Raw genomic sequence first — 25,041 nt, forward strand, 5'->3', positions numbered from 1 at the left:
AAAAAAAAAAAAATTAAAAAAAAAAAAAAAAAAAGAAGCTATTTTGATACATACAAAACAAAAATTGTAAAAGGGGCGCCTGTGGCTCAGTCAGTTAAGCATCCAACTCTTGACTTCCGCTCAGGTCACAATCTCAGTCATGGGATCAAGCCCGACATCGGACTCTGTGCTGAGCATGAAGCCTGCTTGGAATTCTCCCTCCGTCCCTCCTCTGCTCACGTACTCTCTCACTCTCTCTCTCTCTAAAATAAATAAATCAACTTAAAAACAAAAACAAAAATTTTAAGTGGTAAGAAGTGTACTGTGCAGCATTTTTAAATTTCTTGGTGGTATACAAAATAGTGATTTTTACAACTGAAAGTATAAATCCAGGAAATCTAAAAGAAGTTTAACACTAGCCACATACTTGAATCTAAACACAATTACAGGGGCTCCTGGGTGGCTCAGTCAGTTAAGCATCCAACTTCAGCTCAGGTCATGATCTCACGGTTCATGAGTTTAAGCCCCGTTTCGGGCTCTGTGCCGACAGCTCAGAGCCTAGAGCCTGCTTCAGATTCTGTGTCTCCCTCTTTTCTCTGCCTCTCTCTCTCTCAAAAATAAACATTTAAAAAAAATCTTTAAAAACAATTACAGACTAAAGTCACAAGTGTACAAATTTATAAAACAAACAAACAAAAAAACAAAGAAAGGCTGTTTCCTAGCCTCTAATAGTCCTTTTTAGCTCAATACTTGAGGTCTACTTTTATCGTATCCATCATTTAACTCAACAAATAGTAACTAAGCAGCCACCAGTACCCACCAGGATGCTAGGCATCCATCCAGGCTTTCCCTCTAGGACCAGCAGAGACGTTAAGCAGGAGAGTCTGTCCAGCTGAAGATACACCAGTCCTACTCATCATAAGACACTCCAGTACCACCTGGTTCTAGTTCTAGGTGTGTGTCTTATTCTCCTAAGCTTGTGCAGCCCGGCAATATTCTTGGTAATGTGCCAGGCAGTCCCCACAGAACTGCTCCAGAATGAGGCCCTGCCATGCTCTTGGTAGTCCCCCACGAAGCTCCCCCACAGAGGTGGCGCCCCTATGCCTTAGCGGCTTTCCTAATGCCAACTGTTCACTGTCTCCACTATTTGCAAACACTCCTCACTCTCAACTTTCTCACTGCCTCATTCTACTTCCGTGCCAGGATGCTGCATTTACTAACTTACCATCTGCTGTCTGGTCTCATAGCCATTGAATAACATGTTCTGTGTCACAGCCTGGATGTCCTGTAGCTTCAGTTTCTACCAATGACTGTCCTGTCCAGCACTTGAGTCTAATTCTGAATCTCAACCTCTCCCGGCCATGCGTCTAACTATCCAACAATCACTTATTGAGCATCTTTGTTCTAAGCACTGGGGATACAGCAATGGACAAAAAATGTTCCTGCCTTTGTAAAGGTTATGTTCTAGTAAAAGGATACTGACAATAAATAAAATAGTAAGTAATACAATGAGACAGACATAAATGTTAGGAAGAAAAATAAGGTACAGTCTGAGGATAAAAAGTGACTGGGCAGAGAGGAAGTGGAAGGCTTCTTTGATGACGTGACATTGGATCAGAAACCCGAATGAAATGAAGGAGAGAGGCATGTAGAAACCAAGGAAAAGAACATCCTAGGAAAAGAGAAAAAAAAACAAGTGCAAGGCCCACGAGGTGAGAGCATACTTCAAGGGTTGAAGAAACAGCAAGAAGGCCAATGTTGCTGAAACTCTGGAAGTAAGGAGAGGGTACAAGATGAAGCTGGAAAAATTACAAGGCCAGATCAGGAAGTCTCATAGGCCGTGATAAGAACGTTCGACTCTGGGCGCCGGGGCGGAATGTTAGATTTGATTGTAGATGTGCTGGAAAGCCATTGGAAGGTTTTGACCAGGGAACTAAAGTGACCACAAGTGCATTCTCTAAAAGGCCTCTAGGGGCGTCTGGGTGGCTCAATGGGTCACTTAAGTGACTGGCTCAGGTCATGATCTCACGGCTCGTGAGTTCAAACCCCGTGTCGGGCTCTGCACTGGCAGCTCGGAGCCTTGAGCCTGCTTTGGATTCTATGTCTCATTCTCTCTCTGCCCTTCCCCTGCTTGTGCTCTGTCTCTCAAAAATAAATAAATGCAAAAAATAAAAAAAAAATTTTTTTTAATAATAAAAGGCTTTTATAAGACATTCTGGAAAATATGAAATTACAGGGACAGGAAAACATCAGTGGAGATACTTAGGGGTAGACTACAGAGGGGTAGCACAAGAGAATTTGGGGGGAATGACAGCAGATCTTGATTATGGTGGCGGTTATAGGGATGTATGCACTGTCAATCTCACAGCATTGTGCACCCAAGAGTGGATTTTACTGCACATAAACTCAAAGGAAGTGGGACACACACAGCCTACTCGGACTGCTGTGTGAACAGGACATATGGGTGCAGATAAGAAGGGGGCAATAAGGAGACCAATTAGGAGACTATTACAATAATCCAGACCAATTCGAGAGCAGAATGGTAGCAGTGGAGTTGGCAAAACGTGTCTGGATTCAAGACAGTTTGAAAGCAGAGCCAAGAGATCTGCGTAGGTTTTATCACCCAGTATTAAGTCTCTCACTGGGGGACTGATGGGGTACAAACGTTGCTATACTCAGACGTAATCTTTAACTTACAACAGTCCTTGTGACACATTTAGCTGGTGGCAACACCAGGATCAGAGCCTTAGACTATGAGGTCCTGGTCCAATGGCCATCCAGTTACCCTGCTGCTCCCCTGAAACTGTAAAATGCTTGCAGAGGGAAAGAATTGTCTTACTTAGCTTTTTCACACATATACCTTGCATACTACCTTGCAAATAGCAGAACTCAGCAAGTATCTAGGTAAAAGTAATAAAAATGCACTTTTTAAAAATAATGATGTAATTCAGATAGTCCACTAATTCCGACTTACCTCTCCTTCCAAATTACTCTGAATTAATTAGGGCTTATGATACTAGCATTAACAGAAGCAATAGTTAAGTTCAATAGAATTATAGAAAGGGTTGGCTTTTGGCCGAAATCTTATCAAATATCCAAGACATTCACAGAATTGAATATAAAAAAGCAAAAATCTAAAGAAATGGGGCAAAGAAAGCTTGAAAAATCTGTTAAGTGTAAGAAAATGTACCTTAAGGCAAAGACAGGTATAGAATAAGGATAGATAATAAACAAAATAACTATATGTTAGTAACTACTAAATACCTTCTAGAATAGTTTTTTTTTTTTTTAACTTATTTTTAATTTATTTTTTGAGAGAGAGAGACTGGGTGCATGTGACTGGCCCACCCAGGCACCCCTAGGACAGGTTTTTTTTAATTTTTTTTTTTAATGAGGCTATGAAGGGGCACCTGGGTGGCTCCGTCAGTTAAGGATCTGACTTTTGATTTTGGCTCAGGTCATGATCTCACAGTTCATGAGATTAAATCCCACAGTGGACTCTGTGCTGACAACAGGGAGCCTGCTTCAGATTATCTTTCTGCCCCTCCCCTGCTGAAGCTCATTTTCTCTCTCTCTCTCAAAATAAATAAATAAGCATTATTAAAAAAAAAAAACAAAACAAAACACCCACTCTTTAAAAACAATAATAAAAATTTAAAAATGAAGCTATGAAATTTACTCAATGGGTCATGACAAGTATGTTTACATATTATATATTACATTATCTTACATTACATTATATGATATGATATAGGATATTTTACATATTTACATACAGTTTGTACCAAGTCACAAAATATTTTCTACTGTGGACTGCTATCCAAAGTTTGAAAGTCTCTGCTGCCAAAAATAAAATCTGAACTCACCATTTTTTTGGCATGTTCTTCACACAGAGGGGTCTGGTGTGTAATGTCAAACACGGGCACAGAGCACTGCTGTCCGTCTGCAAACTTGGCCGTGCAACTTGAGAAAAGCTGCTGAGAGCGGTTCAAGAGGATATCTGTGTTTTTCAAAGTTAAGAATGTAATACACTGAAACTCAAATTACTTTTTAAAATTTGTATATAAAATCTGCTTCTTCCCTTATGTTTAGCAAGTAATACATTTTCTTATCTATAAAAGCTAAAGAATGGGGCGCCTGGGTGGCGCAGTCGGTTAAGCGTCCGACTTCAGCCAGGTCATGATCTCGCGGTCCGTGAGTTCGAGCCCCGCGTCAGGCTCTGGGCTGATGGCTCAGAGCCTGGAGCCTGTTTCCGATTCTGTGTCTCCCTCTCTCTCTGCCCCTCGCCCGTTCATGCTCTGTCTCTCTCTGTCCCAAAAATAAATAAACGTTGAAAAAAAAAAAAAAAGCTAAAGAATGAACCCAACTACTGATGTGGGAAAATGGTAATTGTTGAATTTATCAGAAGATAAAAGAGTCTGTTTTGCTAAAGGACTCCTAATAGGTGTCTCTTTAATAGCCTTTCTGATTTTTGTTATTTGGAAAAAGGAGGGTTGTTTAAGTCTTCACACACTATTAAAAGTTGCACTATAATGGTAAAAAAAACAAAAACAAAAACAAAAAACTTTAAGGAAAACTTTTTGCATACAATCCTTAGTAAGAATGGGGCACCTGGGTAACTCAGTCGGTTAAGTGTCCCAACTTCAGCTCAGGTCATGATTTCCTGGTTCATGAGTTCCAGCCCTGCGGCCAGCTCTGTGTTGACAGCTCAGAGTGTTGACAGCTCAGAGAGTGGAACGTGCTTCAGATTCGGTCTCAGTCTACCACTGTCCCTCCCCCACTCACCCTCTGTCTCTCTCTCTCTCAAATATAAATATTCTTTAAAAAGAATAAAAATTTTGGGGCGCCTGGGTGGCGCAGTCGGTTAAGCGTCCGACTTTAGCCAGGTCACGATCTCGCGGTCTGTGATTTCGAGCCCCGCGTCGGGCTCTGGGCTGATGGCTCGGAGCCTGGAGCCTGTTTCCGATTCTGTGTCTCCCTCTCTCTCTGCCCCTCCCCCGTTCATGCTCTGTCTCTCTCTGTCCCAAAAATAAATAAACGTTGAAAAAAGAAAAAAAAATTAAAAAAAATAAAAATAAAAATAAAAATAAAAAGAATAAAAATTTTAATTATATTTTAATTCTAAAAAACTCATCGATCCAAATTTGGATTTTTCATTTAGCATTTCCAACACAAAACTCAAACTTACAACTTATGAAAACTTACTTTTAGATCAAAACCATACCATTAAAATTGGAACATCAGTTTTATTTATTTTTTTTTTTTAATAATGCTTTTACTTTTATTCTTGAGAGAGACAGAGCGTGAATTGGGGAGAGGCAGGGAGAGAGGGAGACACAGAATCCAAAACAGGCTCCAGGCTCTGAGCTGTCAGCACAGAGCCCGACGTGGGGCTTGAATTCGGGAATGGTGGGATCATGACATGAGCCGAAGTTGGATGCTTAACTGACTGAGCCACCCAGGCGCCCCAGAACATCAGTTTTATATCATAAACATTTTTAAGCATCCAAACTTTTAGCCCCTGGCTACATATTCTAAGACTTATTTTATACCTATCAAGAAAGTACCCTTCTGTTTTTCCTTTTTGCTTTTATAGTTAAGGCGATTTGTAAAACTACATAGAAAGTGATGCTGAAAAGTGAAAATTTAATCCCAAGAACAGAAAGGAAGGCAAAAAGTCAAAGACAATAAAGAACAAGTAACTGCTACTGTATAATTTTTTTAAATGCTACTCAATTTTAAATGTTTAATAAAACGGAAAATAGTAAGACTTCATAACCAGCCTGAATGAAACCCTTTTACCACAGGTTTCCTTCTAGTATATTCTGTCTTAATGTATCTTTTTTCCCAGTCAGTGAAGTTCATCCTTCCTTCATTTCAAATCAGCACTGTACCCAACACAAATAGCAAACTATTCCCAGAGCAAAAGGCACACTGTAAAATTGTATAACTTTCTTGGAAGATTAAAAACAGTTTTTGAATAATATGATTTGATATTTCCATCAATTGAGTGTTATATATAGTTGCTTCTTACAAGCTACTTAAGAGGCACCACAAGAACCAGAATTCTGTTAACAAAATTTAATCAAGTGCCAGCCACTGGAAGAATCTGCTACTTGCCATCAATTTTGCCAATTTTGATGTAATTCTTGAAAAAGAATCACAATGATGTAAGCAGAGAAAAAGTATCCAGAAGACATCATGAAAATTAGAAGTTATATAAAAATTATTTTGAACATCAAATAGTTATGATTTCAAAAGTCATTCACGTGGCTTAAGAATGAAATATGAACCCGAATGAATTCATACTTTTATGCCCACTCAATTAAGAGGATACGTTGGAAACAATGTCTGGTGAATGGAAGGGCTTTGTTAGGGCACTGTTCACCCTTCACGGTTCCACTGCATGCTGCTGGTTCCACCTCCCTCAACTTGGTCCGGCTTATGCTAAGGAAGGAAAAACACATTAATTTTTTAACAATGCGTTAGGAATCCAGGGCAACTTTTCAACACTATGTTAGCAGAGTGCAACACCAACATTTTACTTTTCCACATTCGTTAAATGAAAGGTAAATATGAGTTACGATGACCAGTTCCAATATTTCCCTAATTTACCGACAAAAGAAATAATTATAAATGATTTCCACTATGTCTGGTTTTTTTTCTTTCTTAAGTGACATTTTGGTTCCTTTTACTTCACAAAGAGGCAACAAGCAGACAAAAGTGATCAAGAACATGAGACTAGATTAATCGGGTCTAATTCTGAATCTCAGCCCTAACTCTTACTAGCTGTGTGACCTTGGGCAAGTTACTTAGCCTCGCTTGAGTCTCAACTTCTTCACCTATAAAGTGGAGACAGAGTACCTTTAGTGGACAGGTAAGCACCAAGATACAACACATCCAAAATACCTATCATAAGTAGCAGATGGTAGGATACCTAGTAAACAGTCCATGGCTGTTAGTTGCTGGTATTATTATCATCGTCAGATTTGGGCCATGTCAAGCTGCTGAACAGTAAATGTGCAAAAAACTTGATCTATGATGTGAGGAAAGGGATTATGATATGCAGAAATGATTGATTTGCTCTCATCTTCCAAAATGAACTCACTTTGGATATATTCTTTTAACTTTTTATAGTATGTGCAACTCCTTCTTTCATTAAATGTTATCTCCACTTGGCACATTCAATGTTTCAATGTTTAAATCTTGTTTTTAAATTTACGAATAGGCGATGTGTTCACATGGTTCCAGAAAAACCAAAGAATAAAAACCAAGCAGTGGAGAGTCTCCTTTCTCCCCTTGTCCCAATTTGCAAGTTCCTACTCCCTCTATAGTTAGTATTCATTTTATTAGTTTCTGGATCTTTCCATAGTTTTACACAAACATAAAAAAAATAAAAATATCCAAATTCTCAGAAGTACAAAACGACCCTGTTTGATTCTATAAAGCATCACAAACTAGTAGGCTTTTATGCACGTCTGAGCGTAGAAAAAGAATCTACGTAATACACTGAATCACAAGTCAGGTGTCAAAAACAAAATATCTTTTGAATTGTTTGTTTCTATATCTAAGGATTTTGATAGAATGGCTTACGCTAATTAGAAGGTCATACAGAACCAAAATTACATATGAATTTATAGCAAATCTAAACAACATTTCTATTATAACTTTCATATAAATAGTAACTGCAAACAGATAACCGGGGGCTGCCAGAGAAGTTGCTTTAATTGACAGTTCTGTAAGATTTGTCAGAATCACAAGAATGGGGAAGTGGGCCATTAACTTCAGCTCTGTAAAAAGGACACACAATTTCAAATAAAGGAAGCTTTACTATTTTGGCAGCTTAGCCCAAATTCTCTTGGTCTAGATTTAAATAGCAGGTAGTTCTCTATGCTGAATGGATAATTTTTGTAGAACACTTTTTAATAATTCGCTCAGCCATCTACAAAACCTAGGGTAGAGCACATTCCCTCATTTTCTTTATCCTACACTTCAAAAGGAACCACCGGTTTCATTTTTTAAAATTGCTGATCTATGTCTTAAAACAAACAGCAAAATAAAGTCAGTATAAATAAACTCAGAGTCAGAATTTCAATATGCCCCTGGATAATTAAGGTAAAAATGCCTGACATTAGATCTATTTTATTATCCAGATAATCCCAACAAAACAAAGGGAGAATTACCAAAACATTTTGATGTTTTTATTTATTTTTTATTTTACTTTTTTTTTTTTAAATTTATATCCACGTTAGTTAGCATACAGTGCAACAATGATTTCAGGATTAGTGCCCCTTACCCATTTAGCCCATCCCCCCCCCAACCCCTCCAGTAACCCTCAGTTTGTTCTCCATATTTATGAGTCTCTTCTGTTGTGTCCCCCTCCCCGTTGTTTGTTTTTTTTTTTAATCTTTTTAAATGTTTTTATTTATTTTTGAGACAGAGAGAGAGAGCATGAGCAAGGGAGGAGCACAGAGAGAGGAAGACACAGAATCCAAAGCAGGCTCCAGGCTCTGAGCTGTCAGCACAGAGGCCAACGTGGGGCTCAAACTCACGGACTGTGAGATCATGACCTGAGCTGAAGCTGGATGCCCAACTGACTGAGCCACCCAGGCGTCCCTACTGCCTGTTTTTATATTATTTTTGTTTCCCTTCCCTTATGTTCATCTGTTTTGTCTCTTAAAGTCCTCATATGAGTGAAGTCATATGATTTTTGCCTTTCTCTGACTAATTTCGCTTAGCATAATGCCCTCCAGTTCCATCCACGTAGCTGCAAATGGCAAGATTTCATTATTTTTGATTGCCGAGTAATACTCCATTGTATATATATCCCACATCTTCTTTATGCATTCATCCATCGATGGACATTTGGGCTCTTTCCATACTTTGGCTATTGTTGATAGTGCTGCTATAAACATGGAGGTGCATGTGTCCCTTCGAAACAGCACACCTGTATCCTGTGGATAAATGCCTAGTAGTGCAACTGCTGGGTCGTAGGGTAGTTCCATTTTTAGTTTTTTGAGGAACCCCCATACTGTTTTCCAGAGTGGTTGCACCAGCTTGCATTCCCATTGATGTTTTTAATATGAAAACACTCACTACAAGCTTCTCTTTTGTGTGATTAGATGCCCCTTTAACAATAGTTTCTACACAAACAGCACTAGTCTCTCTATTGTGGCTACAAGGTAGTTCAATTAGAGTTTACATACTTTAAAAGCTATTTCAGTGGCTTATTCCACATATTCACCAACATATATGACAAAGTTATTAGATGAGAAAGAATAATGTTATTCAGGGGCACCTGGGTGGCTTAGTTGGTTGGGCGGCTGACTTCAGCTCAGGTCATGATCTCACGGTTCATGAGTTCAAGCCCCACGTCGGGCTCTGTGCTGACAGCTCAGAGCCGGGAGCCTGCTTCAGTTTCTATGTCTCCCACTTTCTGCCCTCACCCTCACTCATGTTCCCTCCCTCCCTCCCTCTCTCTCTCTCAAAAATAAACATTAAAAAAAATTTTTTTAAAGAATAATGTTATTCAGCTTATATCCAAGCTATATTTTAAAAGGCTACCTATTAAAAGGCAGCCACTAAAGTTTTAATTTCTAAAATATTTTAAAAGCGACTTTTTAAATATCTTTTGTGGAACTGGTCTTTGAAAGCAAAAATATCAAATAGAGGGCATTATCCAACTGACACTGATTTTTGTGAACCTAAAATATAATGTAAACTAGCAAGTTACCAATCACCAACAAATGATTATGGCTCATTGCTAAATGAGTACCAGTGATGCACTGGGCAACAGACTTTTTACTAATCTTTAGTGACATAACCAAAAGGCGTCTTGGTATTTGTTTAGTAATATTTAGTTATCATGACGTTTTTAAAACATCACTAACAGTGGTTTGGGAACTTTTCTGAAAAAAAGCGGTCAGGGGGACCTAGATTCTACCAGCTAAAAATCATAGATAAATAGTTTTCTACACAAATACTAAATTGTCCCAAACTCCGAGTACAGTCCCTTACATCTTTGACAAGGTCATAATAACATACTAGATTCAAAGTATACAGTGCTCTACATACAAACTGCTTCATGCTGGACGAAACTAAAGTTTCTACTGAAATGATACGCTTGCCAAGCATTATGTAAATGTTAGATAGCGTTATTTTAAACCTATGTCAAACCAAATGAATTCTTTCAACAAATAGAGAACAGGCATGTTTAATTCTATTCATCTGTTCAACACTAGAGACTTAAGAACAAAACGTACATTGTTCCTGCCCTCACAAAAATTACCGTCTGACATTGTATACAATTCTACAATGAAGCAGAGCTCAATAAGCACATGTAACAGGGGGACCAAACACAGTCAGTGGAACATGGGAATTTCTCTCCGAGAAGGCTAAGTCAGTAAGCGAGGACCTGACGAATGTTACAGAACGGACACTACCTACCCCCGCCCCTACAGAGGAGCAGGAACTGTGAGTGAGGGAGAATACTGGAGGCAGCAATCATTACGTAGGTTTATTAACTAGACATACAAGCTTTCAAACAATTCTAAATATGTCAAGAAGCAGAAAACTCTGAAGGGTATAGTTATCTTTTGGATAGATGCCATCAAAAAGTAGTTATTGTTTTTTTTAATAGCAAATATAATGAAAACCAAAATACACAAAACTAAAAAATATATAGATATGTAAGAAATATGATCAGTAGCTGAAAATCAAAGGTTATTTTTCTTAGTTTGGTCTGTTTTAAACCCCTATTTCCTCAGTGACTTATGAGCATTAGAGAAAAATTGGAATATATAGACTATAATTTTTTTCAAACTTTATCAATAATCCTACCCTCTGAGATAGCCACTGCTAATATTTTGGCATAAAACTCCTAAAAGTGTGTGTGTGTGTGTGTGTGTGTGTGTGTGTGTGTGTGTCTCAAGGTTGTTATCTGAAAAAAACAAGTAAAAAGTGTGAAATAATAAACTCAATCTAGAACTGTGCCTTCTAAATTTGAAAATTATTTCCTTAATTAAATATGAAGATATTTTGGAAACTTTTAATTCAATTAAGCTAGTAGTTTCAAAAGGTACATAACCTAAATAAGTAATTACAATTAAGTTTTCACCACCTAAACTAATTTCCAAAATGGTAATAATACAATTTCTTCACTGAAATATCAGATAGCTCTACATTTCCAATATATGGATTTTCATTTAAAAATAGTATCACACATTTTTAAGAACACATGTTTTCAAAATAATTTTTAAGAACACAAGGGAATGGCTAGGATATATTCTTAAGGGAAAAAACTGGACACATAACTCTTAAGCAGTATGGATCCAATGTTGCTTAAATACATACTTAAAATTTAAGGAGTCCAAAGACTAATTATGAAGTCATTAAAAATCGTGTTTTAAAGAACATCAGGAGAAAATGGCAATAATTGAATGTTAAGTGGGGAAAAAAGCAGGAAATAAAATATACATATAGCATGATCTCATTTTTCCTTTTTAATACAAATGCATGGCTCCCTGGAGATTTCCTACACACGCAAACACACACATGTGTACACACAAGCAGAAGAAAAGACTAGAAGGAAACAACCAAAATATTTACAGTGCTCATTCTTTGTTTTCTGCATGGTGATATTGTGGAAAATTTCCCCTTCTTTTTTCTACATTTTTCAAATTTACAAAGCAATTACCTGGACTAGAAACAGAAAAGAGATTTTCCCTAAAAGAAATGCAATGGAATAAAGTATTTTGAAGACATAATATGTGAGAAAGAAAATTTTTAAATAAGAAGTAAAATGTAAAATGCTACTTTCGTGGTTAAAAAAAAACCCATAAACCCTACTTCTAAATAATACATGAAATTTGAAAGCATCGTTATTTTTGTAAAGACAGGTGGCACTCTCCAATACTTCACTACATAAATTCATCTGGCAGAAACACAGCAATGCTTCTACTGTCAGCTCGTGGTGCTGTTATGTTGCCACCTGTACAACTCTCTGAGCAACTAAACCAAGGTGCAATGCTTCGACATTTCAGGTTTAAATGCCCACTGCCCACTGTGTCTCCGCTATCCACTCAACAAAATACAGAAGCCAGACAGAGACGAGTTCCTTACAAACAGGTGGCTGCCTAGGGTTCTAACCTGGTTCGGCTGCACGCAGCTCTCTGCAGTTCCTGGATTAACTGACCGGTACACTCGGGTTCTCTGCTGGCCGCCTGCAGCAAGGCTTTCCTAAACGTGTGCCGGCATTTCTTTTGACGAGATTCTGCCCGCTCCAGGCGGCAGAGGTGCTTATATTTCTGCTGAAAGTAAGTGCAAAGTTGGGTCACCCTGGAGCTCCTACTCTCCGTATCATCGTCATCTGACCTGGAAAGCGCAGGGAGAGAAGTGAAAACCTGATTAAGTGTGAGGCTCATTGGAGAGGGGAAAAGCAGGTCAAGAAGCTGGCCAACATGGGGTAAAATCCGTGGCAGGTGAGCATATGCTTAACAAAATTAGAGGATGAGAAATCCAGGAGAGCTGGAAAGTACCGTATTTCGACAACAAGTAAGGCAGCAGAGACAACCCAACGCTTTCAGAACCTTCTTAGCATCTCCTCGTTAGACACTTCATGCATCATTGTCTTCTAAATTTCAGGTGACTTGGGGTTCTTGGGATTCTTGGGAAGAAAATCATGTTACCTTTGCTTACTAAAAGTCTGAGTAAATGACACGGCAGTTATGAGGAAACACTCAGCAAATTTCATAAAAGATAGGTCATACCAGAAATAGAGCAGTGAATTCCTGCAGCACCTTCTCGAAGAGCTGCCCTTTTATGTGTGCTGGTTTTAACTACTCTTTTCTTGCTAAGCACTTAAAGAATTTTGATTGCAGGGATCACAACCATTCCACAGTATTTTTCATTTTACCTTTTTAACCACAGAAGATATCCTAAACATCATTTCACGTATCATGGATTACACAGAGGTTTTTCTGTCATGATGGTAATTTCGAGCGGCCAGTGGACCCCCACTAGCCTGCAACCTTGAAAAGGATGCTGAGGCCACATCGAGACTCAACAAGAGTGCTGTGGTAGGCGGGCAGTGTCTACCCTGGTGAGGTTAAAAAGGTCACTTTTCTATGGAACAAATGTAATCTCACCTTTTACTCTTAGGAATAATGCACACCAGACTCGAAAACTGACCCAGGTTACTTTACCTTCTTCAAACAGCGCGTATGTGATACTACAGACTATTTATTATTTTACTGATCTTCTGTAAATCATTGCTTGGCTTCTCTTAACTTCCTAAGTGATATCATTCCCTTTCGTTTCAAAATAGTCCGTAGGTGGCTACTTCGCAAATTTCCAGTCTAAGAAGTAAGTCCTAAGAAACAAGTTCTCTAAGAAACAAGTATAGTCTCTACTACAAATATACCAATTGAAGGATCTTATTCAATCTTTTCATTTATTCAACACTCAATTTGCTATGTGTCTATTATGTTGAGTACCATAGAGGAGAAAAAAAAAATGTAAGCAATTCTCAATGCGGTTTAGATAGGATGAGCACATACCCAAAGTTAATTCAAAAGACGATCGAATCAGTAACTAGAACAGTGGGGCAGGCTGACCAATGATTCAAATACCTGACCTTAAGTTAGAAAAATCTAGGAGCTTCTCACAATTTGAGATCCCAAGACCTACACTAGATCTACTGAACCAGAATTTCCATGGAATGGGGCCTAGGAATCTTTATTCTGAATTGTTCCCAAAGTCCCACAGCAGGATTTCATGCGGGAGCTCTAGTTGAGCCAGTAGGTGCTATTAATATCCTTAACATGAGGCAGAGAACAATAAGTGACAGAGAGAGTTACAGATATGGCTCAAGTGCCACTGAAGTTCACTAGCAAGTATGCTGGATCAGAGGCTTCGTTTTTTTGTTTATGCTTGCTTGCTTGCTTGCTTATTTATTCATTTATTTATTTATTTATTTTGAGAGAGGTGGGGAGACAGCGAGAATCCCAAGCAGGCTCTGTGCTGTCAGCAAGGAGCCCAATGTGGGGGCTCGATCTCATGAACCCTGAGATCATGACCTGAGGCAAAATCAAGAGTCAGATGCTTAACTAACTGAGCCACCCAAGCACCCCTGGATAAGAGGCTTCATAGAGGAGATGTCAACGGAGCTGAACCATAAAGAAAGGGCAGAATTTAAAGAGAAGAAAAAGGGCACCTCACAAAGATAAAGGAATACAGGCCAGGCTTTGAAGATGGACAGGATGGGGAACAGTAAGTACTAACTAGCTAGCTTTTGCTAAGGTGTGGGGTACATAGGGGAGTGATGGCAGGAACGGTAAACTTTCTGAACCTAAACTAAACACCAGATGAAAGGCTTTCACTTTTATTCTACAGGCAGTGAAGACCCTCATAGAGTTTGAAGAAAATCGGTAACAGTAACAGGTGGGTGCGAGAAAGATGACACCATCAGCAGACGGAAATGAGGAAGAGACTGGGGGAAAGGGCAGGGAGCAAATGATTCTGAAACTCCAGGTAACAGGTAACAAGAACCCACGCCGGGGTGACACAGCAGGAATGCAGAAGAGGAGAGGTAACCCGCATATATAAAAGGCAGACCTTGTCAACTGGGACAGGTAGATGGAAGGGACGAGAATCCCATGGCAGTTTCCATCACCGAAGACCAGGGCACAGGAACAAGAGCAGATCCAGGGCAGGACATAAATTCCATTTCAGACGTAAAGAATTTAAAGTACAGATGAGGTATCAAAGGCAGCAGTGGGAAAACCGTTGGACATGATAAACAGGAACACAGTTAGGGAAGGAGTACAGATTTCATAGCCCAAAACCAGCAACTGAAGGACAAGGGAGTGACTGTACGTAAAACGGCACAGAGATAATAGAAGGAACAAGGCATATAAGGGCCATTATCATAAAAGAATTAACTCAATTTGGTGACTGGATATAAAGGATAAGAAAACCAATAATGACTCAATGACTTTGAACTTGCATAACTAGGAGAATGGAAGGGCTATTAATAGAAAAAAGAGAGGAGAAACAACAAGTCTTAAAGGGAAAGTAAAGCTCAGGTAGATAATCATTTGCCAAAGCTGTTATTTGAAAAGACTCCATTATATTATAGCAGGGAGGAGAGACTAGCCCAGCAGTTCTCAAGTGTACAGTGAATGGAGAGAAGCACCTGGATGTTGAGGCGGGTTCCAGCATTACAAAAGTATTCAAAGCTTATAAGGAATTTCCAGGCTTATCTTGTTGCGGACCAGGAAGCAGCAGTTTGAAGACCTGCACAGGTCCACAGACCACCCCTGACATGGTCCTTAACCAGAAAATCTCCCAACATGCCTCCCACTTCTAAGATGTTGTGACATTAGTATTTCACACCTGGTTGCGGAGAAAGAGTAGCAAACTGGGCAGAGAAAGGCCAGTGTCCGTCATTGACCAGCAGTGACAAGGCCTGGCACCTACTGCATTCTTGGTATGTTACCTTCCTTCCTTATCTGTGAAATAAAAGAGACCTGAGGCTTGGGGGCGCCTGGGTGGCTCAGTCGGTTAAGCGTCCGACTTGGGCTCAGGTCACGATCTCACGGTTCAGGAGTTCGAGCCCTGCGTCAGGCTCTGGAGCTTGCTTTGGATTCTGTCTCCCCCTCTCTCTCTGCCCCATCCCTGCTTGTGTTGTCTCAAAAATAAATAAATAAACATTTAAAAAAGAGAGAGAGCTGGGTTGTCTAGCTCCCAAGGTTGTTAGGAGAATGAAAAGAAAAGACTTACCTGAAATTAGAATACAAGTATAGCTACTATTATTAAATAGAGAAACCTAGGAATACTGGGTGGCTCAGTCAGTTAAGCATCTGACTCTTGATTTCGGCTCAGGTCATGAACTCGTGGTTTATAAACTCAAGACCTATGTCCGGCTCTGCTGACAGTGTGGAGCCTCCTTGAGATTCTCTGTTTCCCTCTCTCTCTGCCCCTCCCCTGCACACATGCGCTCTCTTTTACTAAAAATAAGTAGTAAACATACACACATACACACACACACACACGAGATACACCTATATCCATTAACTAGCCTAAACAGTTTTACCATGAGTTCTATCAATATCCAAAGAAAAACTAATTCTAATTACACACAAAATACTCCAGATGTCAGAAAAGAGGGGAATATTCTCCTTTAATACAAGTACCCTAAGCTTGATACCAAAAATAAGGGGAAATATGACAAAAGGAAAATTATAGGAAAAGCTTGTTAATGATCCCAGAGGCAAAAAATATTAGCAAATTGAATCTAGCAGTATATAATAAAGGACATATCCAATCTGGGTTAATTATTTAATATTTCTCAATCCTACCTTACTATACATCTCTTCTGCAAAACAACACAATTTATTCTTCCTCTTTTCCTTTCATGTTAAAAGTTTCTACTTCCTTGCTTCCTCCTGTTATTTTCCCCATTTCCTTCTATTCTCTTTCCAGTCATCACTCCATTTTTAGAAATTCTCTAACTTCAACATCAACTTATATGCTGCGGACATGAATTTGTTCTCTAGCCCATACCTCACAATGATATTTCAGACACAGGATACTTGGTGTGCTCACCCACATCTAACTACCCAAGAAATGCTAGAATTAGCAGGACAGAGTACTGGGAGGAGACAGGTGCACAGAGAGAAGCACTCTGCAGATCTACAGAGGATTCCCCTCAGTTCCTCACTTGAGTCCTGCGATCAGTACAGGAGTGTGGGAAATACTGGAGGCCAGGAAAGAACCACCTGAAAAGAGGAGGCCCAACTAATCCCAGCAGCACATGCAGGGCCAGGGTTAGTTTGTGTTCCCACTATCCCAAGCGGAAAAACCTGCAATATGCAGGGCACGGGGTAGACTACTCAGGAGCGTATGCCTCAGTAGTGGGGTGAAATCAGCCCTACACTAAAGGCTGTTGTGGTCCCATTTCACAAAGTTTAAAAAGCAAGCCTCAAAAGCTGCTTCTAAGAAACAACCATCTCCCAAAACAAAGCTCTTTAAAGATGACAAAATACCAGAATCAAATAAGTAAAATTAACAATGTCTGACATCTAATTAAAAATTACCAGGGGGCGCCTAAATGGCTCAGTCAATTGGGCATTCGACTCTTGGTTTTGGCTCAGGTCATGGTATCACAGTTTGTGAGTTCAAGCTCTGCGTGGGGCTCTGTACTGACAGTGCGGAGCCTGCTTGAGATTCTCTCTCCCTCCGTCTCTCTCTCTCTCTCTCTCTCTCTCTCTCTCAAAATAAATAAATAAAACTTTTAGTAAATCAGGAATCAATGGACAATTATAACTATATTTCACACGTTTGAGAAGGTAGAGTCATCATGACCGTGTCAAGGAGAGACATGGACAATATTAAGAAGACCCAAAACAAACTTCTAGAGATGAAAAATACAGTATCTAATATGAAAACTACACTGAATGGGATTGATGGTTGATTAGGTGCCACAGAGAAAAGATTAACAAACCTGAAGACTGCAATGGAAACTTTCCAAAATGGAACAGAGAGAGGAAAAAAACAAGTGAACAGAACATCAATAAGCTGTGGGATGATTTCAAGCAGTCTAAAATATGTGTATCAAGTCTCTTACATAGAAGGGGGAAGAAAAATAATTGAAGAAATCTTGGCCAAAATTTTTCTAAATTTCATAATTATAAACATACAGATCCAAAAGGTCAATGAACCCCAAACACTAGTAACATAAAAAAAAAATTAACTACACAAACGGTTTAAAACTACTGATAAAGAGGGGCGCCTGGGTGGCTCAGTCGGTTAAGTGTCCAATGTTGGCTCAGGTCATGATCTTGCTGTCAGTGAGTTCGAGCCCCGCGTTGGGCTCTGTGCTGACAGTGCAGAGCCTAGCGCCTGCTTCAGATTGTGTCTCCCTTTCTCTCTGCCTCTCTCTCTCTCTCTCAAAAATAAACATTAAAAATTAAAAAAAAAAACTACTGATAAAAAAAACATCAAAACTCAGAGAAAAAAAGATACATAATGCTACTTGGACCAAAGATGTGAATGACAGCTGACTTCTTTTTTTTTTTTTTTTTTAATAAAGTTTTTTTTTTTTTCAACGTTTATTTATTTTTGGGACAGAGAGAGACAGAGCATGAACGGGAGAGGGTCAGAGAGAGAGGGAGACTCAGAATCGGAAACAGGCTCCAGGCTCTGAGCCATCAGCCCAGAGCCTGACGCGGGGCTCGAACTCACGGACCGCGAGATCGTGACCTGGCTGAAGTCGGACGCTTAACCGAATGCGCCACCCAGGTGCCCCGACAGCTGACTTCTTAATCAGAAATAATGCAATCCATGTGAGCAACACCCTTAAGTACTGAAAGAAAAATGGTTAACTTAGGATTAATATCTTTCAAAAATGAAGGCACACATTTGCAAAACCTTGGATGGACCTACAGGGTATTATGCTAAGTGAAGTAAGTCAGAGAAAGACAAATACCGTATCGTTTCAATTATATGTGGAATCTAAAAAACAAAACAAAGCAGAAATGAACCCATAAATACGACCAACTAGCGGTTGCCAGAGGGGAAGTAAACCATTCATACAGAAAGAAAATGACATCAGATGGAAATATAGAACTATTCAAAAAATAAAGAGCCCTAGAAATTATAAATATGTGGATAAACACAAAAGAGTTATTTTTCTTTGAAATCTCCTTAAAAGAGAACTAACTGCCTAATACAACAGCAATGTATTACGGGGATTATAACATATGTAGAGGGAAACATATAGCAACAAGCGTCTATGTTAGATGCAAGGAAGATTGGGGTGCCTGGGGTGACTCAGTCAGTTAAGTGGCAGACTCTTGATTTCGGCTCAGGTCCTGATCTCACGTTTCATGAGTTCAAGCCCCGCATCGGGCTCTGCACAGAAGACTCCAGAGCCTACTTGGGATTCCTTCTCTCTCCCACTTTCTCTGTTCCTCCCCTACTTGTGTGCGCGCACCCTCTCCACTCTCCCTCTCTCTCTCTCAAAATAAATAAACTTAAAAAAAAAAAAAAAGGAAAAGAAAACAAGGAAGATCTCAGATTTAACTAATTTATCACCTTAAAAACTTGAAAAAGATCTGCCCCTCCCTCACTTGTGCACGCACACGCATGCTCTCTCTCTCAAAATAGATAAGCATTAAAAAACTTGAAAAACACAAATTAAACTAAAACAAAGAAGGAAGGAATAAAAGAATAGAAGAGAAGGAAAAAGTAAAGAACAGAAAGCAATGACATAAAGCTAACAGAGAACCAATGAAACCCAAAACTGGTTCTTTAAGCAGATAAATGAAAAAGAATAGAAAATGCACACATAGGGGTGCCAGGGTGGCACAGCCAGTTAAGTGTCCAACTCTTGATTCCAGCTCAGGTCACGATCTCATGGTTCATGAGTTTTGAGCCTCGCGTCGGGCTCTGCGGTGACAGGGTGGAGACTACTTGGGGTTCTGTCTCTCCCTCTCCCTCTCTGCCTCTCTCTCTCAAAATAAACATTAAAAATAAAAGAAAATGCAGGGGCGCCTGGGTGGCTCAGTCGTCGGGTAAAGTGTCTGACTTCGGCTCAGGTCATGATCTCGTGGTCTGTGGGTTCAAGCCCCACATCAGGCTCTGTGCTGGAAGCTGGGAGCCTGGAGCCTGCTTCGGATTCTGTGTCTCCCTCTCTCTCTGCCCCTCCCCCATTCGTGCTCTGTTTCTCTCTCACTCTCTCAAAAATAAACATTAAAAAAAAATTTTTGTTAATAAAGTTAAATAAAATTAAATAAATAAAAAAATAAAATAAAACGCACAAATAGACATACATGTCAAGGGCTCCAACCAATTACAGTGTTTTCAATATAGTGTTGATTAAATAGAAAATCCACATGGAAAAAAAAAACCGGTCCTTATTACTACCTCACATCATGTACAAAACATACAAAAATAAATTTCACAAAGATTGATTGCCAGTAAAATAATAAAGCTTCCAGAAGATATGTAGCTTTATGACAGGGGGATAAGCAATGATTGTTTAAAAGAGTCACAAATACACTAACCATAAAGAAAAGACTAATAACTTGTCCTCATTAAAATTAAGAATGGTTTTCTATCAAACATACCATTAGAAATATGAAAAGGTTAGCAGTTACTAGGTAATTACTGTTCCTTAAAAATATATTTAACATACCGACTTATTTCTGCTACTGAGACCTCAGGAAGAGCCTGAGAACTGTTTTAGCACATGCGTCTACAGTCAGACTAAGTAACCAAGAAATCTTTTACAAAACAAAACCAGGGCACCTTGACCAACACAGCGGGTACAGCATGTGACTCTTGATCTCCGGTTATGAATTCAAGGCCCACACTGGACGTAGAGTTTACTTAAGAAAATGAAACAGGGGCGCCTGGGTGGCTCAGTCAGTTAAGTGTCCAACTCTTGATTCCCGCTCAGGTCATGATCTCATGGTTCGTGGGGTCAAACTTCGCATCAGGCTCTGCACTGAACAGTGCGGAGCCTGTTTGAGATTCTCTCCTTCTCCCTCTGTCTCTGTTCCTCCCTGATTCTGTTCTCTCTCTCTCTCTCTCAAAATAAATAAAACTTCAAAAATAAAGTCTTTAAAAAGAACAAAACAAAACAAGGCCAAACTTTTCCCTAAAATTTCTTCAAGTATAATCCTAGTTTAGCAAGAAAACTCATGAAAAGGTTCTGGGAGGGGAGGGGTTTGTGGAGAATGGTGATCAGAACACTATCGGTTTTTCTTCCAAAATTCCAAAAACTCAATGAACTCACTGAACAATCTTAAATGGTAAAACCTTTTGAGTAATTTTAAATGGCAAAACTTCTTGAGGATACAATGGACAGGCTAGGTAGGGTAGGGCCAATTTTCTACAGCGGTCCATTTTCTACTAGACTTAACCACAAGGTACAATAAATGACAAGTAGCTGCAAGACGAAACTGAAATAAAGTTGTTCTACGGGTAGTTTAAATACAGGACAAAGGTCCCCACGAGAGGGCACAGTGGCAGATACAGACGGTGGAGATACAGACAACGAAAGCATGGCAAAGCAGGCCAATCCAAGTTTCACCCAAGGGAGACCATATGGTGTGCCCATTCCCAGATCACAAGACTTTGACGAGAATATGCTGAGTGAGCGAGTGAATGAATGAATGCATGGATGAAGGGAAAAGATTAAAGTGCCTGCTGGACAAGAAGTGAGGATGGCTACTTATAAAAAGAAGGCAAATATCCCGAAGGAAAAGGAGAACCAGGAAAAGAGTATTGTGGTAAGTCAGAGAGCAAGCCAGCTAGCAAAAGTGACCAAGAAAGTAAAATGCTACAGAGATGAAGAAAAACTCGATGGTCTCAAGTCTGAAACAACAGAAATATTCCAAAAACTCTGTTAAGAACTGAGGGCAGAAACAGGGGCACTCGGGTGCTTCAGCTGGTTAAGCGACTGACTCTTGGTTTCAGCTCAGGTTACGATCTCATGGTTTGAGTTCCAGCCCTCCACACTGACAGTGAGAGCCTGCTTGGGATTCTCTCTCTCCCTCTCTCTTTGCCCCTGCCCTGTTCGCACATGCTCTCAGTCTCTCAACAAAAAAAAAAAAAGAAAGAAAGAAAGAATAGAAGGCAGCAACAATATACATTGCTCCTAATCAAGAGCAAATATGCCTAATATTGATGTTCAGGTCATCCTGAGAATTCCAACAGGAATCTTAACTACCATTAATCAATCATTGCCCATGTATAGGGCATTGTGCTAAGCATGGACTTATGTTCCCTCATTTATAGCAATTTGGAAAATTAATTCAAAATATCCCAAATCAAGTTAAGCTCATAGGAACATCAACCTTAGGAAGCATGACGGATCGGAGCTGTAATTACAAAGGTGTGAGTTCAACTGTACTCTCTCTAAAAAAAAAAAAAGAATTCACTAATGGTAAGCAAGCAGTCTTGAATGACACATAAAATGGAACCTTTGAGCCAGAAAAAAAAGTACAGCATTCTCTGTTACTGTCTGGGAGGTGTGGAGGCGAGGACAACTGGCCATCAAGAAATCCAACTAGTTCTCCTTGCTCTAGTTAGTTCCAGGCCCAAATAAGCTCCTCATGTAGGCCGGCTTCGTCAACATTTGTACTACTTAATGATTATTTCTCAATTTGAACTGGCATTTTGGTTTGTACATTAGTCTCTAACGAATCAGTTCCCTAAGCCTAATTATTTCTGGCTGTACTAACAGATCACATATTAAGCCTATAAACTAAAAAAAAAAAAAAAAAAAACAGACCCTAGAGAATATATGTCCGTACAACAACACTGTGAAATTCTAGGAGTCAGCCGCGGGCAGATAGCTGGCCTCCCCTCTATCTTGCCAAACATCTATTCAAATCACAATACTTAAAAAATAATAACAATTAGCTGAGTCTGAGAGTCATCTTTGGCTCCACAGACAGGGATCTATTTCAGTATGGTTAACTGTACCAAGTGAATCCCTAAGGCAGTCCCCTGAAACAGAACAAGCTTTCTCACTATCAAAGAAGGGGCTGTGTGTTAATCAACCTACAGCTTTCTCATAAAGCAGATACCAAGAACCTCTAAAGAGATTATCTTTAAAAACATTTCAGCACATTAGAAATACTCAGCGCTTGGGGTGCCTGGGTGGCTCAGTCGGTTAAGCGTCTGACTTCGGCTCAGGTCATGATCTCTGGGTTCATGGGTTCGAGCCCCACATCAGCTCTAAGCAGACAGCTTGGAGCCTAGAGCCTGCTTTGGATTCTCTGTCTCCCTCTCTCTCCCCCCCCCCCCCCCGCGCGCGCGCGCTCTCTCTCTCTCTCTCTCTCTCTCTCTCTCTCTCAAAAATAAAACAAAAAAAAGTTTTAAAAATATTCAGTACTTAAGAAATATCAAAGAATGGATCAATCTTGTGGAAGACAGATGAAGTAAAAACCACTGATTTTTCAGCTAACTACCAGAGCAGAGCCAAAAGATCCAGATACGTCAGACAGTGGGACTCCAAGTAGCCCTGGGACCACAGCCAAGTTCCTCAACCTGTCTGGGCCTTGGTTTCCTCTTCTGTAAAATGAGGAAATGAGACTAGGTAATCTCTAAAGTCCCTTTTCCACTCTAAATTCTATTATAATTGGTTCCTTCAGTGATAAATGGGAAAGGTACAGAAACGAATTTCCCAATTCAACTGAAGCGAAGCTCTCCTGAAACAATATAGTACATTTCTTCCCAAGTAGAATCTATTTCACCTCCATTACAACAAAACTAGATCCAACGAAATAAACAAACATTAGCATATAGAACGAAAAATCGGGCCACAGCAGGGGTAATTAAGGAATGAAAATAAAAGGAAGACTTACGTGTGTCTTTCATATCTGAGGGTTTCTCGGATGGACCATGCCACCTGGTATGGCGAGGCCTGCTCAGAGTCCTCCGGTTCCTCTCCGCTCTCTTCCGACCAGTCCAACCCTGGGACAGAGGAGAGGATATGGCAGGTGAGAATAAATGTATTCTTACTTAAAATTTAGGGAAAAAAAAAAAAAAAAAGCTACCCAAAATGCATAACACAAAAACCTACAGCACCTGCTATCACAGTGTACATAAAATGCCTCCTGATGAGTTTCATCCCTGTCCTGGCAAAAATATTAATAATGAATACATGACATACACTCAGGTTAAAACTATGACGTTATAACAAAAAGCTATATTCCGAAGATGAAATTCTTGTCAGACATTTTACAGACTAGACACAACATAAGCAGGGAGTCAAGTACCCCCCTGCCAAAAAGGTAGAATTTCTGAAGTATCAAAACATTATACGTTAAACATCAAACATTCTGACATACGTAATGTCAGGGAAACCCAAAACATCTTCACAATGGTAGGTAAGGAAGGCTAATGTATGTTCAGGTAAGAAAGAAATCAAAAGGTACTGGTGAAAGCACTCTATACTTCAACAAAGAAGGGCCTTAGAATAAACTGTCAAAGGCAGACACTTCATCCCCTTTCCCAACACCTCCAAAAAAAGGACTCCACTCCCCCCAGGCAGGGCCATTGACTGGCTCGTGCCCTCTGCAGGAAGAGGGAAGGGTAAGATGGCAATAACCTGATGTGGCTTGGAGACCCTTTTAGTTCTTTTACACAAGAGCTGGCACATTTTGTGACATTTTGAAAAACAAGTTTAAAGGGGAAAAATAGAGAAATACAGTATGAACAATCACTTATTTTATTAAATGCTACTGTTTTTAATGATTGGATAATTACTAGCCTCCAACATAGATGTTTTACCTTTACAGAAGGTTTGTATCTTGAAAAGGTCTTAATACTGATGTTACACAGCCTAACATCCATAACTTCAATATACTGATAACGCAATGAGACTTTAATTAGATACCTTGATAAATACTGATGTTGTACAGCCTAACACACATAACTTTAATATACTCATACCTCTATGAGACTTTAGATACTTTCATAACTAGTATGGTCTTCCCTCTTAAACCTCCTAAAATCAAAAGACCATCTTCATTAGACACTTACGTTAAAAAGGACCTCACAGGTTGCTTCTATAATTTAAATGAGTTTATATGTACTAAATAGGGAAATTAAGAAAAGGCTAATCAAAATGCAAATTATAAATGGTTAAAATTAAATAACACACTGCCACTGGCATAAAGAAACCTCAAATCTAGTTCCAAGATGACCATGCAAACTGTCAAGTCACCTTAAAAAGTAAATTACTTTCTCTCTACTAAAATAGTAATTACAAAAAACAAAGTCAGAAACAAGTAATCACAATAGAATTAGCTTCAGGTCAGAATATTAAAAGGCAAAGCCTTTCAAACACAAAGTTACATTTAAGCACTTTCAAAAATTAGGACATGAATTATCTTTTATTGTTTTTATATAATTAACAGCAATTTCTACTAAGTCACCTGTACCTTCTCTGAAAAAGTCAAGATCTCAGTCATAAGTACTAAGATGGAAGTGTTTCTCTTGTGAAATTAACTGTCCAATAAAGCAAACCTTTGATCTTGGCTTCAT

At 39.4% G+C, this 25,041-nt stretch overlaps 1 protein-coding gene across 4 annotated transcripts in view; it reads right to left on the reverse strand.

Moving 5' to 3' along the window:
• Nucleotides 1–25,041, reverse strand: part of INO80D (INO80 complex subunit D) — a 69,863-nt gene that overhangs the window by 13,007 nt on the left and 31,815 nt on the right. For all 4 annotated transcript variants that reach the window (XM_040475981.1, XM_040475980.1, XM_040475982.1 and 1 more), the window contains 4 exons: nt 23,358–23,466; nt 12,127–12,351; nt 6,317–6,426; nt 3,846–3,979 (listed from right to left, as the gene is read on the reverse strand). In XM_040475981.1, coding sequence (XP_040331915.1) covers nt 3,846–3,979; nt 6,317–6,426; nt 12,127–12,351; nt 23,358–23,466 — 578 coding nt within the window. The remainder of the gene's footprint in view (nt 1–3,845; nt 3,980–6,316; nt 6,427–12,126; nt 12,352–23,357; nt 23,467–25,041) is intronic.

Source organism: Herpailurus yagouaroundi, unplaced genomic scaffold (genome assembly GCF_014898765.1).
Source record: "Herpailurus yagouaroundi ecotype Mexico unplaced genomic scaffold, PumYag 140, whole genome shotgun sequence".
Classification (NCBI taxonomy): domain Eukaryota; kingdom Metazoa; phylum Chordata; class Mammalia; order Carnivora; family Felidae; genus Herpailurus; species Herpailurus yagouaroundi.